Source organism: Cupressus sempervirens, chromosome 8 (genome assembly GCF_028749045.1).
Source record: "Cupressus sempervirens isolate cs-2001-9-10 chromosome 8, ASM2874904v1, whole genome shotgun sequence".
NCBI lineage: Eukaryota > Viridiplantae > Streptophyta > Pinopsida > Cupressales > Cupressaceae > Cupressus > Cupressus sempervirens.
This window is the reverse complement of record NC_143125.1, coordinates 487,755,295-487,772,419: the sequence shown is the minus strand read 5'-3', so window position 1 is coordinate 487,772,419 and position 17,125 is coordinate 487,755,295. Positions and strand designations below refer to the sequence as shown.

The 17,125-nt window shown below is 35.6% G+C and overlaps 1 protein-coding gene across 2 annotated transcripts in view; it reads left to right on the top strand.

Moving 5' to 3' along the window:
• The first annotated feature begins 1,104 nt into the window (after positions 1-1,104).
• Positions 1,105-17,125, top strand: part of LOC149543330 (protein serine/threonine kinase) — a 228,814-nt gene continuing 212,793 nt past the window's right edge. The window contains exon 1 of one of the 2 annotated variants that reach the window (XR_016355617.1): positions 1,105-1,358. Coding sequence is in view for 1 of the 2 variants with exons in the window: in XM_089798158.1 (XP_089654284.1) it covers positions 1,203-1,358 (156 nt within the window). In the remaining variant the exon portion in view is untranslated. The remainder of the gene's footprint in view (positions 1,359-17,125) is intronic. The other variant, XM_089798158.1, reaches the window with a different exon arrangement.

Genomic DNA, 17,125 nt, shown 5'->3' with positions numbered 1-17,125 from the left:
ATGCTACTTAAAGAAAACTCAAGGCATGGAAGTTCATCGATGGCCCAAATTGATCATAGAGGAAAAATTGGATAGAAGAAAAAAATACATGGATGAAAAAAAATATCAAGTGGATGGAAAAATAGAATATTAGTCTATAGGATTGCCTAGATAACATTGATGGAATAAAAAAGTTTACAAAAGAAAACTTTAAAAAATCAAAATGGGTGCAAAAATTAATATTATATTAAAGAATTTAACCTAATGAGGGATCTTGAAGAAAAGGCATACATAGGAGCAAACATTAGTTGGGAAGCCAAAATGATCACAACACAACTTAGAACGAGCTCACATCAATTCAAGTGTGAAACTGGGAGATAGATGATTCCAAAAGAAGAATGGGAAGATAGAGTTTGTCTATTTTGTAGCATGAGAGTGGTGGAGATAGAGCGACATTTGATCATAGACTACCCAGCCTACAACAACATCCACTCCAACTATGGAGATATTTTCGAAACGAGCAACCCAACTACTCTTTTCGAGGAAATGTAGCTTGACAGGTCAACACACTTAGTGGTCAACATTCATTGTCAAAGAACACATCTAAAGAAATAGTTTCAAAAGAACTAAATTTTTGGGTGTTGGTTGTTTCTAGGTGGTCCCATAGACTACTCGAGCCTTACAAATGTTATTTAAAACTTTTAATCATTCATTCATTCATTGGTTCACACGAAAAAGAAGAAGTGACATCTAGTATCCTTTATGTCCAATAGACTATGTTTAGTTAAAATTTTCTTCTTGTTCTTCTATCCTCCCTATGACATGAACTAAAAAATCATCGCTAAAGAGCCAAGTAAATATTTTGGTGCCAAAGCTTTTCAACTCCGTGCGAACAGTGCTAGCTAATTTGAAGACAAAATACACCAAAGAAAAAAAAAGTCAAACATGATGATTTTTTTTGAATCAAAATTTTCTTAAAAAAATTTGTTATTTTTGATCACAAAATTGAGATCTCAAATTTTTTTTTTTTTTTTTTTTGCTTTCGATCACAAAATAAAGATTTCAATTTTTTTTTGTTATTTTCGGTCACGAAATAAAAGACCAAATACTGTTTTTTTGAAATTTACTCAATAGTAGAATTTGTAGGAGGATAGCCGCGTCGGCATGTATACTGCAGTCTGCATATACCGAGAGTCCTGAAGAACTCCGTCGAACTGGATGAGATGGAGACAGAAGGAGAGACGAAAGTATCAATAGGGAAGGAAATGTGCTTAGAGGGTCTAGAGCGGTGTATTCGCAAGGACTTGTCAGATAGGGTGCTTGTCTCGTACGGCATTTTCTCCTCTGCCCGCCCCTTTGGTTCGAAGATTGTCTGCGAGGTAGCTCATTTTTATCTTCAATTCTTTTAAAACTAGCCCTAGCTAATCTTCTTCATATTTGTGCCCGGAGTGCTTTGCAAATCAATTTACACAGTAAAATGAATGCATAATTAAAGACAAACAAATCCTTTGAACTTGTTACGAAGTGAATCCCGTCCAAATGAATCAGCACGGTCAGAATAAGCGATCATTTTATCCGAATAGGAAACGGAATATAGCTATTAACTTTGCTTGGAATTGTCTTTGTGATGAGGACAATCTCCTTGATTTATGCTGTGCTCTGCCGGAGAGACGTCGTTGTGGGTAATTTGCATAATTTGAATCCTATTGATGAAGATTTCGTTGCAACTATTGCTAGAGCGGCCTTGTGGGGTGTGCGATTTGGTTGTTTAGGGTGTGGTCGTGTTTGTGGATATAACTGCTAAATTAGTTTCATCGGTGAAATTAGCGACAACTTTCAAGCCACTGATTCGGAGATAGATTCGTATGCAACCACACTCCTCTGTCCTCCCAAGGATCCCAAGGCGGAGAAGTTTACGTGGCTAAAAAGAAGTCAGAAGAGCACCCGAAGAAAAAATAAACGAGAAATGAGGCCTTCTTAAAGCAAAACCAGGGTAACAAAGTACTAGCACTCCGTGGAGGTCTGGATGCTCGCAGGTTGGCACGTCTTGAACCGTATCAGCTCATTCAGAGATAAGCTTTAGAAGAAAACGGAGATTACCTACCCCACCATCATGGGAGGAACAATCGAAAGAATTGACTTCTGTAGCTCTATTCGGAATGAGTGCAGGTGGGAACAAAAGCGGAGAAAGGAGAAAGTTGGGAAGTCTTGTCGGAGGAAGAAGAGGAGCAGGCTTTGTCTGAGGACATTTTTGTCCCGAAGCAAGAAGCGCTCTTGGTCGATGAATATCAACCACACAGAGGTTGGGTCACCAAAGAGGTGCTCGACAAAACATTGGAAATTACATAGACATGGCGGCCCCCAACAAACTCACCATGGAAAGGGCTTTGATAAAGTATAGGTTGGTTTATAAACAACAACACTTGAGGACCTAATGGACTGCCTTCCGGACTAGCTGGCTAACGTCCTCACGGTGAGAAGGAACAAGCAGCCAAGTAAGAAAAGAAACGAAGGGAAATAGCCATCAAGAAGATAGCCCCTACTTCTACTCTTTCAAAAACAAAAGATCCTCAAGATCTAGACCAAAGAATTGTGGTCTAAACAAAGACTTGATAACCTGATGTTGGGAAAGCCAGAGTTAATCAAGATCAAACAAATATTAAGGAAGCCACAACTAAAACCTACCAAAAAATCAACGAGGAAGGAGCAAAATAGGTAAAGGTATTTCTTCTAAATTAGAACATTTAGAACATGCGATCCCTTCTCCGCTAACGCAATCAGATGGCCCATCTTCTCCGCAACCTCACCTATGCAGTCCGTTAAGGACATTTTGATCCAACAGAAGAAAATACAAGTGTTCACATCAGCATTCTCTTTGGTGGGATCTCAAGTTGATATAGGTAGTATTTGTCTCTTGCACAAGTTTATATTGGGGGACCTCCTCATCAAACAACTACAAAATAAATTTTGAAGCAATATGTCAATAACACAAAGTATTTGGAGGAACTGGTGAAAGATATATCAAATAAGTTCTCTTGGATACAAGGGGACTCCTCTCAATCCATTTCGGTGTAATTGAAGAATTTGGTAGAGGAGGTTGTATAGGATACAGTTGCAGAAGAAAACAATGTGGCAACAAGTTTAGTGGAAATATAAAAGACAAGAATGGAAAAAGAGAGGGAAAATTATGCCACCACACAGGTTGCTTTAGAAGAACACATCAGTATACTCAAAAATATATAGGAAGTTATCGATAACCTCTATCAGTTTTGCTTGCAGGGGCATATGGTGACAATTTCTATTAAGGCAAAAATTGATCAATTGTTGATGCAGATACTTCAAAGTTTTACCAGTAGTTGTAGATGGACGGTTGCAGGTGCAAATTGAAATATTCCATGCACAATTTCAACAACAACAGGATCATTGAGACCCAACAAGGCATTAATTTTACTAGTTGAGGGAATTAGTAAGTCTAAGACTAACCTTATCACTGGAATTCTTCAAGAGGCTTAGAAGTTATTGGAATCGATCCAAATTCCTAAAATATTTTAGGGAGCAGATTAACTGCTCACTCATATTCAAGGGCAGAACCAACAATTGCAACAAGCCAAAACACTATGGCATAGCACTTGTGCTCACCAGGGTATTCTTCCTACCCAATCAAGTTGACTTGAGGACAAGCCAACATGTTGAAAGGGGGGATGGTGTTGGCAGGAAAGAGAAGTTCAGGTGTAGTCACTAAAGATCCTACTAGACTTCACTGCAAAGAGCTTGTGGAGCTTCGTATTGAAAAGGAATAATTTAGAATAGGTTTAGTGTATATCATATATGGGTCGTATCCCATTAAATATGTATCTGTATAGGGACAGCTATATCATAACAATGATGAGGAATAGGATAAGGTAGACTGTAGATAGTAGAAGTTATATGAACGATTTATATGTGATAGAGTTTGTATGAAGGAGATATGAGGAAAATGTAGATGTATATGAATGTTTTTTGATGATGCAAATATACTGGAGTTCCATAAATAATATTTATGTCTTATGGATGTTCTTTGCTTTAGTATTTTTGTTGACTAATTGACACATTGTCTGGATTAAATCCTTGCTCCCTTTTTGTAACCATATTTAAGGTATAAATATACCATACAAAAAATATTTGTGGCTTAGTACCTTGGTTTGTGTTCTCTATTTTTCTTTCTAACAATGGTAATCTAGGAACTCTAAAATTCAACTCAGGAGCTACACCGCAATAAAGGTTTGTTCATGGTTCAAGATGTTTTTAGTTTTTGACGTTTTGTTTTTAGTGAAGTTAGCCATAAGAGGGATATTTGAATAATAGTAAATTATTAAAAGTTAAGGCTTACAATTGTGATAAAGTCACATTAGCGGCAAGTTTTTTTGCTATTTTTTTCTTAAGTTTGCCTTTTAGCTTTAAGTGAATCATGTAATGTTTATTAGTTCAGATGGTTTCATTCTCCAATAGCCATATAAGAAGGTGAACCTCATTTTAATTGTATCATGTTAATTAATATGATATTAAAATTTTGTGTTATATATATTTTTGCAACACCATTAAATCAAATAGATGATCTAGGAAAGATCTTTGATATTTAGTACTATCATAATTTTGAGCAAATAGTAGACATTCGTAAAATTTACAAAAAGCAAATGTCTCCATTGACTAGCTTTGTTGAGGGTATGAGAGGCTATTCCTTGGTGGGGAGCTACCTAGTCCTCTCTCTCTTGTTGGGGGCTTTTCTCTCTTTTCTTTAGGGGGAGGGTGTTTCTTGCTCCTTTTGGTCAGTTTAGCAGGGGAGGAGGTGGATAAGCTAGGTTTTTTCTCTCTTGAGGAAAAGTTTTTTGTTTATCAGTTTTAACATATCTCTACATGTTTAGAGACCCATTTCCTCCTATTTGAGCCAACCGTAAGCGATGGGGCTGTTTTAAGTTATTTCATTTAGTTTAGTTTATTATGTATTTTACTTCACCTAGTTAGCTTTCTTAGATTAGTCAAAGTGAGAGTCATAGGGTGAAAGGTCTCACTCTTCTATATAGGTACTCCTTCCATTCTTATCGATTTGAAAGTGCCCTCACCCCTTGCATTAGTTGTACTCATCCTCTTTGTTTTATATAAACACTTGTTAATGGATTAGTGATATTTTACCTCTTGATTTTAGTGGCCTTGGAGTCACAATAGGGTTTGTGGCTAATTTCTATGTATTAAATCCTTGCTTTCATTTTCTTACCGTAAACTCAAACAAATTGCCTTAAATAACATTGCCTTAAATAACATTGCTCCTTCACAATAACATTAGTTATGAGTGTATTTTTGCAATGTTTTTATCTATTAGAAATGATAGACACCTTTTTCAATTGATGAATTGCTCATCGACTACATTGTTGCCTCTACAAATACTTTTTCCTTATGCCAAAAAGGTGACATACACCTTTCTGTAGACAAAGGCTTGTGTAAGTGCAAGTGTTTGACTAATTGGCATCGTTGTTTGCTACCAATTTAGTGACATCATTAGATCAAAAGGACTCCCATTGGCATAAATGCATTACAAAATATCATCATTTGCAATGTTTTCACTTCATTTTGAAATACCTTTCTAATGGGCTTGTTGGGACTCAAATCTAGTGTCCTTTTGGCTTGAGTATTCTTTGTTGTGTGTCATAGTCATTTCTGAACCATTCTTTCTAATTGACTTGAGGGATCTCACATGGGTTATTGTTTTCAAACATATATCTTTCTATTGTGTTATTCCCCCCTTATACATTAGTCAATAATTTAAGATATCAAAATTCAAATTTCGCTAAGTGTTTGCCTTTGTGTTTTTATTGCAAAAGTCAGGAAGTTTGCAAGTTTGTGAACCTCCCAACACCTTGTCAAAGAAATGAGTGAAGGTCCAAGACATGAATATTGCGAAGTTTACTAGTTGATGAACTTTATGAAATGTTGACTAAGTTATAATTGTTGGTAGGTTTGCATTAATGTGTGTTTTGTCACACTTGCTAACACAAAATCGAATACCAAGTACTCTATCCTCTCTTGATCAAGGAAATCTCAAATGCTAAATAGTGTGATTAATTAAGGTAACCCCAAGGTTTACTATGTGAACCATGTGCTTTACAATGGATAGACTTAGTGAATGATGTGATTTCCTGTTCTCACAAATGGACTTACATAATCATTTTAGAAAGCACATGGAACTTGAACATCTAATATATAGCAATTTAAATGATGCTTTTGTCCTAAACTAATTTAAACTCAAAACAAAAGACAAAAGTGAAAGGCTTAGGGAATCTAAGCAACACTAAGAACAATGATAACAATGGATAATGCTTGGATTTACAAATTCCATATGGAACTACTTTCTACTTAGCTAGAGAGAGCTCACAATGACATAGAAAGAGTACAATCTTCTAAGGTAGTGAAATATTTTCATATTGTAAATAATCCATCCAAATAACCAGTGTTGGCGCTATCAAAATGAACATCCACAATCGATCTATGCCATAATGAGGTTCAACTAACCATGCAAGGTAACTTGCAATCAACACGATACAAATGGTATGAACCAAGGAATTCATCAAATATCTCTGCATATCTCCATTAAAATCAATGAACTTTAACTAAAACTTGAGAAGTAGAAACCATGCAAAACAACAATGTACCATATCTTCAATGAAAAATCTGTATTAATTTATGTTGATTTTGCGTGCTTGTTTAACTACGGGAAATGATTTTCCCTCCCAACCATAAACAATACCCAATTATCTCCCTTGAGCACTGCTTCTTCTCAATTATACAAATTGTGTGTATATTTCATTTCTAAGAGAGAAAGATGCATTCTTCTTTTATACCAATCAGAGGCACCCCTTCACCAACTCTTCCAAGTTAGCCTAAATAATTAATTATATATTTTTTATCTAATTAATTATATATCTCTTATCTAATTAATTAATTAATTAATATATAATTATATTTATCACAATAAGTACAATTATTATACTATATTGTAATATAATTAAATTATCACAACAATTATTATAATATGATTATATCATCACAATAATAATATAATATAATTATTATATCATAATAATTATATTATCACAACCTTAATGTTATCTATGTCGGCTTGAAGGAATTCAACCATAACTACAATAACATTAAGGATCCTTAGCTAGGGAGGAATCCTTCTCAAATTTTCGAGTTATGTTAGTAATATCCACCATGGCTACTCCCAAAGGGTGGGTCATGAATGGAAATGTAAATGAAACAAGTGCTCGTCACAGAATCACTCAATGCGATGTTGTCATCTCATCATGATGTTCACCATGGCTACTCCCAAATGGTGAATCAACACAAGTGCCGAGTCATGGAGTCTCTCACACGACCATCATCATGGCTACTCCTAGAGGGTAGGTCTGTCAAGGTCACTCCCATGAATGGAAATACAAACGAGGTAGATCCTCTACCCGCTTCCTTTGAAGCTCAAGTTCTTGCACCAACCTCCTAACCTCTTTATCCAAGGTTGCCTCTAATGGATTGTTAGACTCCCTTTGAATGTTAATTCCTTCTCTTCGAAGAAATTGATCATATATTTTCTCTATTCGAGAGATGTCTCAACTCAGTCCTTAAGGACAACATGTGTAGGCCCCTCACTCTCCAATTTGAAGACAATTATCATACCGTCTCATCCAAAAGATGAAATGTAGGGCAAGAAGAATATTAATCTACACCAAAACTAGGAAACGTAGTTCCTAAATCTTTTCATAGATTGGACCACCAATCTAGATTTTAGAGTGTTTATAGAGAGGGAGAATCTCCACTGGTTCTAGCTTTGTTTTGGATAGATACTTGGTGGCTCATGACTTCTTTGGTTCATATCAGCATGCTGCTAAGATTAGCAACCATATGCCCTTAGAATATGCATAGGTTACAGTAAAACATATGCACTTCACTCACGGGCCAGTTTCCATTGAAAGCTAGTGACCTCCTGTTTGAGCCGTTAAACCCCTTTGCTGTATATTTTGACTGCTCAGGAGGAAACGTGTGTGCATACCAAAAGCTTGCCTCTGTGCGTTGAATTAGATAGCAACAATATTGTTCACAACAATAAGGAATTACTAATGAAGTCTTTGTGGCCAACATTAGAAACATTTAAGTTTCCCAGGCAAATATTTATTCAAGCTCCATTTGTTCAATATAATTGCATATAGAGGATTGACTGAGTGTTATGTCTCGATCATACTAATTGCACCTAGATTAGAAATTGCTGCATGGTCATTGAATGTTTGCCTATGTAAGACATCAATTAACATATGCTTGCTTATGTAAGAGGGAGTGTCTTTAAATACAAGGTGCCGCTTTTGTCTGCTTGTTATGTAATCTATGTCGGTTTGAAGGAATTCAACCATAGCTACAACAACATTAACAATTTCAACATAGTCTTGACAATAATTTCTGATCTCCTCTTCCTACTGCTTGCTCCTAATATATATGTTTTGGCTAACCACGATTCAAGTATTCTTGCTATCATATCATCATCTTGCTTACAATTTTAGGTGCATCTTGTCAATTGGAGCTACACCAACATCAACTCTATGGAGAAGAAAGGAAAGCATAAGAACTAAATTTGAAGGGGGTTTTCTTGTTTTAATCTATATATTCCTCATATCTTAACCTTTACAAATGTAAAAGCCAATCCTTTTGTAGAGCTAATTACAAATAAAGGGCCCAGATTGATTCTAAATCAATGGCCAAGATAATTCAAAAAAACTTAGGCAGAGTTAATTATGACTACCACCTTTATGCATTTAATATCTACCAATGGGAAATTACGATCTTTGAATACACATCCTTTTTACGGTGAAGAATGAGAAAATTGATTGTATTATGGAATTCCGTGCCTTCCACATGCCCCGTTGTTGATGAGCCAGGTTTGATGAGCAATGAAGCATGACCATTATCCTCTTCTTCAATTGATACACGTATAGAACCTAGTTGGCTGAAAATTAAATTAAAGGAAGTTAAATGCTCTACTTTTGTATCTTCTTTCTTAATCTTAAGAGAGAAAATGTTTCATTACAAGTAATCTTTATTCACAAGACTTTTGGATAGGTAGATCTCACCGATTAAATTCCACAAGGCATATGCAATTTTTTCCTTTGACACATTTAGGAGAACAAAGTTTGAAAGACACAATGTAATACCCCATGCCTTATTATCCACCTTATCCTTGCTTTAGTAAATCATTTTGTTGTTATTAAACAGAGGAGATGAAAGCTCTTGAGATAGATTTACAAAGATGATGTTTCTAAAAGAAATTCTAAAAGAAACAATCATGAACTAAATACGATAATATAAACTACCTAATCCTTATCCTTGCTTTAGTAAATCATTTTGTTGTTATTAAACAAAGGAGATGAAAGCTCTTGAGATAGATTTACAAAGATGATGTTTCTAAAAGAAATTCTAAAAGAAACAATCATGAACTAAATACGATAATATAAACTACCTAATACACTAAAGACGATGATAGAAACTACCTAATAAACTAAAGACTAACTAAGACAACCATTAAGGAAACATTATAATATTCTAATACCCTCCCTTAGTGGTCGTTGTTTAATTGCTGTCTTTTAGTCTCCTCAAAACATTCTGCTCCTGCTGAAACCATCCTTGGATTTGCTAAATGTTAATGACCAAGAAGCCATCCCCAAAAAAAAGAAATAGAGAAGGGTGCCCCCATCTTTAGAATACTCTCCAACAAGAGACAAGAGCCTGCCATTGACTCTGCCACTAACCCTCCCATAATCAACAAAACATTTGACCAAAAATCATCACAAAACATCCAACCTGATGTTGGATAATGTTGCTGCCCTTCCCTATAGCTAGAGACAAACACTGAAAATGTGGAAAAATCGACAAACGCTCCAAACTTTGTAGATGAGCATGATGCCCCGCAATAGACTGCAAAAAGCCATTATTTTTTAGGAGAAAAAATGGAAAAACCATATATGATTTTTGAGGCAAAAAATGGATCAAAACTAGACAACATAATCTGAGACACATATCAAAGAATACCAAGTTTCCTTTTTGTCGGCCATAAAATAATTTTTGAGGGAAAAAAATTACAAACCCATCAAATAAATTTTGAGGAAAACATTATAAACCCACCAGATAAACCTTTAAGCGGCTAAATATGAGACTTCTCATGGTAAAATAGCACATGCAAGAATGTGTCTCATAAAAAGCACATGCAAGTACATGCAACCTTCAAACTTAGAGACTCTTGCTGAAACCAAGAAATTGCTCAATCAAGACTCTTGACTGGGCTTGCGATTTTCAATAAAAATCTTTGAAGACGAACCATAAAATCTTCCTAAAATATCACTGACAATTTTTATTTCAAAAAATCAATAAACAAATTTCTAGAAAAAATTCCAGATTAGAAGATGCTCAAATTTGACTAAAATCATTCTGGCAAACTTTATGAAATCCTATTGATCCGCTCTGATACCATGTTATGATAAATCGATGTTGTTATTAAACAGAGGAGATGAAATCTTCTTATACAGATTTTCAGAGACTATGTTTCTAAAACACACCATCATGAATTAAAGACGATAATAGAAACTACATAATAAACTATAGACTAACTAAGATGACCATTAAAGAAACATTATAATATTCTAATACTCCCCCTGACTTCATCAGAAAGTTTATCGAGCTTCTTCTAATTTGTTACAGCTGTGTATGTCTATTCTTTGTCACATACAACAGTGAAATATTAGTATGAGCATTATATCTAAAACATGATAAAGAACTAGATAAAATCATGAAATAATGACTCAAGAGTGTCTCATTGCTCTCTAATCCTAAGGACCTATTATAGTTTGCCCTCAGCTGCAAATAAGATTCATAGGTGACAACTTAAGAAATGAGGAAGTATGATACGAGTGATGATCTAGCTAAATGGATGCACAATTAAGCTAAGATGATGGAGAATAATGCAATTGATCTATGAAATTGAACTGAACTAAGCATGATGCAATGAAAATTCAATGTTATGACAATGCTCAAATGACTTTGCTATGCCAAAACTGCAATAATGCAATTGCTAGAATGATAATGGATTAGTATGAAATAGGAATACACCCTATTTATAGGATTTTCCCAAGGGTTTGGGGGTGAGTTATGACTACAAATGATCAAGATATAGTTTATGGGGATGATGTGTTCTCCATGAATAGTCAAGTTTGCATGATAAAAATGAAGACTAAAATAGCAAAGGCTATCAGTGATCCATGAGAGCTTATTCCTTGTCTCTCATTGGTTGTTGATATTTTATCCTTTTGTGGTTGGTGAGAGATTTCAGGATTTAATTAATTTAAAAGAATTTTTTAATTTAGCCATAGGTGGGTGATGTGTCATGTGGTGAGGTGAATAGACATGAACGGGTTGGAATTTGGGTTTAATTGGAAGGGTTAATTAATTGATGATGAACTATACAATTAAATGTTTAATTTAATTACATAGTAAAGGAATTTTGATTTAATTAATTAAACTGCTTGGATTTAATTAATATTTGCTCTTAACCATTATTAAGTGTTTACAACCTTATTGTTCTCTTCCTTCAAGGATACTTCCATTTTCAGCTTTCACAACTCAGAATCCATTCCTTTGAACTTCTCTTTGTCCAAATGAGACGAAGTTGCAGCCATGATATCACACAAATTTGCAAACAACAGATCAACAAAAACTCTTAGGAAAGCTCAAGAAACCTCCTACCACCCAAGATATAGAACTAGCCAGGCTCTTATAGCAAACGTTAGGAAAAAAAGAGGTGAACAACAATATATGTAGCTTCAAATCAAACCATAAATTAGATTTATGTGTGTTTATCAAATAGATGTAATATAGCTACAACAGTGAAAATAAGAACAGCATAAGAGATTAACACATAACACTGGAATTACATGGAGAAAACCCTTTTAGGAAAAAAATACTTTACCATGAAAAGATGAAAAACTTGTACTATCAGCAATACAAAATTACAATACAACCCTCAAGTTCTACTCAATCTGTAATCCAGCTGCATAACCCTTGCAAAACAAGACATGAATGAACTTGTAACTATCTCCAACTCAACCCCTCAACATATAGACCCATTGGGGCTCGAAAAATCACCTTAAAACATTACCGTGGGCCAAAACAAGGTTCTGAAAAACCATGGTAAAATGCATTCGAACCCTGCATGCCAAACATAGCCTTGACATTAAACCTTATTACAAGTTGTCATAAGACCCCCCAAATATAGGAGATGCGCTTGCATTGTTGTAGACTAGTAATGACAAACGTAAGGATCTTCTTACATATGTCTTAATAACTGAATCTCACGTCCATAAATCATCCCGCTTTTAGCCTTTGCAATTGTCATAGAATCTATCATACCATCCTTAAAAATAGGCTTTTCATGTTATACCACTTGATGGACATCTTTTGACAACAGATAACTTGATTTTGAGGCACTGACATGTGGCAAAAGTTCCAACTAATAAAACCCACACCCCTTATGATGGAGCACAATTATTGAATTACAAGAATGCCAAATAATCATGGAAACATGTAAATAAATAATAAATACATAATCTGGATTTGTGAAGCTCGAGACACCTAATTCTCAACAATTTCTATGTTAGTTATTAAGCTTGTTAATGGTAATGCCACTCATCTTAATACTTATACATAAATGTATTTTACATTGTAGGGGGTGTTCGTTGCACTTCACCAAGTGGTATCATCCAACAATGAAACAAAAATATGACACAATTCCCTCTTTTACAATCTTGTGGTTGATATTGTACACAGTTTTACTAATGTTTGCCCTAATAAATTAAGTAATCTTTATTATCTAATTAAATTGTGTCATTCTTCCTAACTCGAATTTCAAATTCATCATTTCCCTCCAGTTCCAATAGTTGAATATTGTTAATTCATTATTTAATTATTTAGTTTCTAATTAATATTCTGTCAAGATTCCCTAATAATTCTTCTGAAAATTAATAAAATAGTGGCTATTAGTTAATTAATCTCTATACTTAAATTTGATTCAATAGTTGCATTATTTAATTCAAAATATTCTTCATTATTTTTATCACCACAATTAAGTAATTGCTTAACTGTGTTTTTAAATTAAATAAATCACCAATTTATTAATTTTTCAATTCCCTAGTGCAAACTTATTCTTTTGAAAATAAAGACATTATTTAATTTATTTATTCCGTGCACAATTACATAAACTATTGAATTTATTTAATGCTAATTATTCCTTCTGTTCCACCTCTTTTAACTGTCACTGATTAACATTTCTTCTTTCCATTTAATTCAGTCTGACTATTAATCAATTTAGTTTTCTCAATCGTGCAGTCAGTTTTCTGATCATCCAATCCAATCTACTCTCAATCAATTAACTATCCAATCAACTCTGTCATGCAACCACTTAGCTGTCCATTAACCCCACTCTTCTAATTAATCACGATCAGTCATCTGTCTAGAATATTTCATCTATCTGTTCAATCACCCAGCCTTGATTGAAGCCTAAAATTCTATATAATGAGGCTTAATTCTCATAATTTGACGACCACAATCTTTGAGTTTCATGTTGTCATAATTGGAGCAATATCTGAGAGTCCACATTGCATGAAAAGGAGAGGGCCAAGGGAGATCAATTTGGATTGAATGTTTGCATTTAATATTGAATAGATATTATTTATATTGCTTTTCATTCATTGTTTATTTCTCTCATGCAGTAATATAGATCTTTGAGGTCGGATATAACTAATGTTATTGCAGGTTTACTAACTTATCCAAAATTTTACCCCTTGCAAACATATAAATGCTGATATCAGTCTACCTGCAACAGCTTATTTACATTTGTCATTGCTTGGCTACGATCTCTGAAAAAACACTCTGGGGCAAATAGGTTTAGCATTTCCAAACGAGTGATTGGGGATGGGAGGAAATTGACACAAGTGGACCAACAGTGAAAATCCAATCATGGAAGGAGTTCCATGACTTATCAGTATTTGGAATATCCAGTCGATAAAGAAATCAAATATTATATATCTAATTAATGACATGATTAGTAATTAATTGTAATGACCAAGAGACATGACTTGCCACATTTACAGGATGTGTCGTATCTTGCATGCACATTTGTAGCCACAAGAAATCACATGATAGTTACTACACAGCATAAGGAAAGATGTTTGAATTTAAATTAGGCATGCCTGAATCTTGACACAGTGAGTAATGATCCACATATATAGAAACAACCAAAAAGAGGATTTTATAGAAAACAAACTGGAAGACTGGTGTTTCTGGGATGATATTTGAAGAGGTTAAAAATCTGTAAGAAAATGTGAAGATGTTCAAATTCATGAGGAAAGATCAAAGGCATTTGATTGTGAATTTCAAAGCATTATGTGATGTAACAAATAATAGATACATGTTCTATACAGAAAATATATTGAAAAATCAAGGCATGCAAGGACAAATGTAATGAATGGAAGATACTAGTGAAGGAGCAGAAACAAGGGACGAGAAACCTTGAAGAAAATGACTACAACACACAAAATGTGAGGGCCTTTACCAAAAGAGACCTCACAGTTTTGAGTCCCAACAGTGGCTCTAGTTGGGGACTTGTGTATGTTGCAAGCACGATGAAAAATCCATATTTCTTAAAGTAAAAACAAAAATTGGACACAACAGATGAGATCAAATCATCAACACACCATCATGACAATGCAGGGGTCGAGATTACGCAAAGATCCCCTGGTAGATCCTGTGGTACATACCAAGACAAACACAATGTGGACAAGGAAAAACAACTTACAACCAATGACATCAAGGCACATAGACACTAGGAGGTATGGTGATAATCCAAACTTACAAACACTTGCAGGTCAAACCCTACATAGAAGATCCATGGCACAAGACTATAGACAAGCCCAACATATGCCTCTACGAAAGACAGTCTATTGAAGTAGTTGATCTCCCTCAAACAAATATTTCCTCTTCTGATTTGCAAGAGAAACAAATTATTTGAATGTATGCACGTGCAAACTGCTAGCGCTTTGGCTGTCACGCTGGCAGTGGAGGTGAAATCATCTGAACATGGCAATCACAAGTAGCCTACACATGTTCAACTGTGTGAAAACATATACTTGCAATCTCCTCACTAGCATGTAGCATACCTTGACCTACAAATAAATCAACATGGAGAAGAATGTCTTCTTGAACATCAATCTGAAAAGCATCACGTGCAGTATAAAACCTCAAGCTGGGATGGATCATGTACACACACTTGGTCTTCCAAAGCCTGCAACCTATGTGTACCACAAACGTTGATGTATTCCATTATTGAATAAAAAATTTGATTCAAATTCAATTCCATATCCTCTTTGTTAGCTCAGAAATTTGAGGCACTTCCAGTGAAGATCACAATCTTCAATTGCCCTTCTATTTCTACTAACAAAATAACTAATTATTTGTTCTTGTTCTTCACCCTGCAAACCAATAAATTGTTGGGATCTGAGATGGGTCCAGCCTTGGGAATCAGGTGGATAGTATACCTTGACCAAGAGGGGGGAAACCCCGTGCGCACACCTTGTTGAAAAGCTCAGTGAGGAAAGGACCCAAAACCGTGATGCCAAACTTGAAGATTTCTGCTTGGAACCTTTCCTCATCCGCTACCCTACTGCTGTTCATCGATCTAACAGCCTCCCTGACATTGGTGCATGTGAAAGATCGCAGTGGGTGGGAGGGGTGACAAGGATAGAGGGCTGGCCAGGAAGATCATACAGAGTGGTGGGGTGGGGAAGCTAGGAGTTGCCGTCCAGATTGGGGGAAAGTGAGGACCAAGGAGGAAAGAGTGTGCGACATAAGGCCTTGGGGCACAGCAAGAGTGAGGCGCGAACATCCTACTGCGATATGTGATAAACATGTGCTTCTTATAGCCAAGGAAATGGCAGTAGGGGTTCTTAAGACAGGTGGAGAAGCTCAAATGGAGGGATGAAATAGTGTGCAGAGTGCAGTGGAAGTGCTTGAAGTCCTCATTGAACCAACTATTCATAGGGCATGTGTTCTCACACTTGGGAAAGGGGTCAATTGAAGCAGTATGATGGGGGATGGAAAGGAGGGCAACCTTGCAAATGGTGGTGGAAAGGTGGTCAAACATGGCCGAGGCGCACAGGAAGGTGGAGAAGGAATTCTGATTGTTACGTGATAAGCAGCTCTTCTACTAGGCGTGTAGCTAGTGGAGGGATGCGGTCTCAACCTGGGATATATGGTAGGCCCTAGATGCTCATGAAATGATTGAAATTATTGTCCAACACCAATCTGCAACTCAGAGTATCAATTCTGCCTGATCCAATCTGATTCAATGACGATATTCTCTAAAATTGTTATCAACTGTAATCTGCAATAATCAATGTTGCAGTATAGTTAAGGATGGATTCCCTGTAATACCATAATACACTGCAAATACCTCTGATATGCAGTTATGATAAACAATATATATCTCTTCAATATCTGCAGAACACTTCTAGGAATAATGTAGTAATGCTCTGATGAAGACCTTGTGTAGATCTTTCTTAACTGTAAATTGGGTTTTCCTCCAATTCACACTTTCTTCAAGGGTTTTTGTCCTCAAAGAACATGATCTGTTGCTGCAACTGGCTGCAACCCTCAAATCCAAATATGCTGATGAAAGTATTAACCTGGAATGACTTGAAGAATGCTGTCTCAATAACTTTTTAATTCATTTCTCTTCTCTCCATCTAGTTAAAACTTCCTAGGATTTAATTGCTTTAATTTCAATGACTTAATCAACTTTATTTTAGATTATTTCCCTCTCATAAGGACTTGAAGCATTTTACTTTCTGAAAAATGGCCTCTTTTCCAAAACAACTTATAAACTTAGTTACCGGATTCGCCTGGAAATGGCCGGATCCGGACTCGGGTCCGATTCGGATCCAGATCCACGTATGGATCCGTGAGGATCCGGGCGGGATTCGTAATCCTGCTTGTGGATCCGTAAGGATCCGCGGCCCGCGGATCCGCGTGA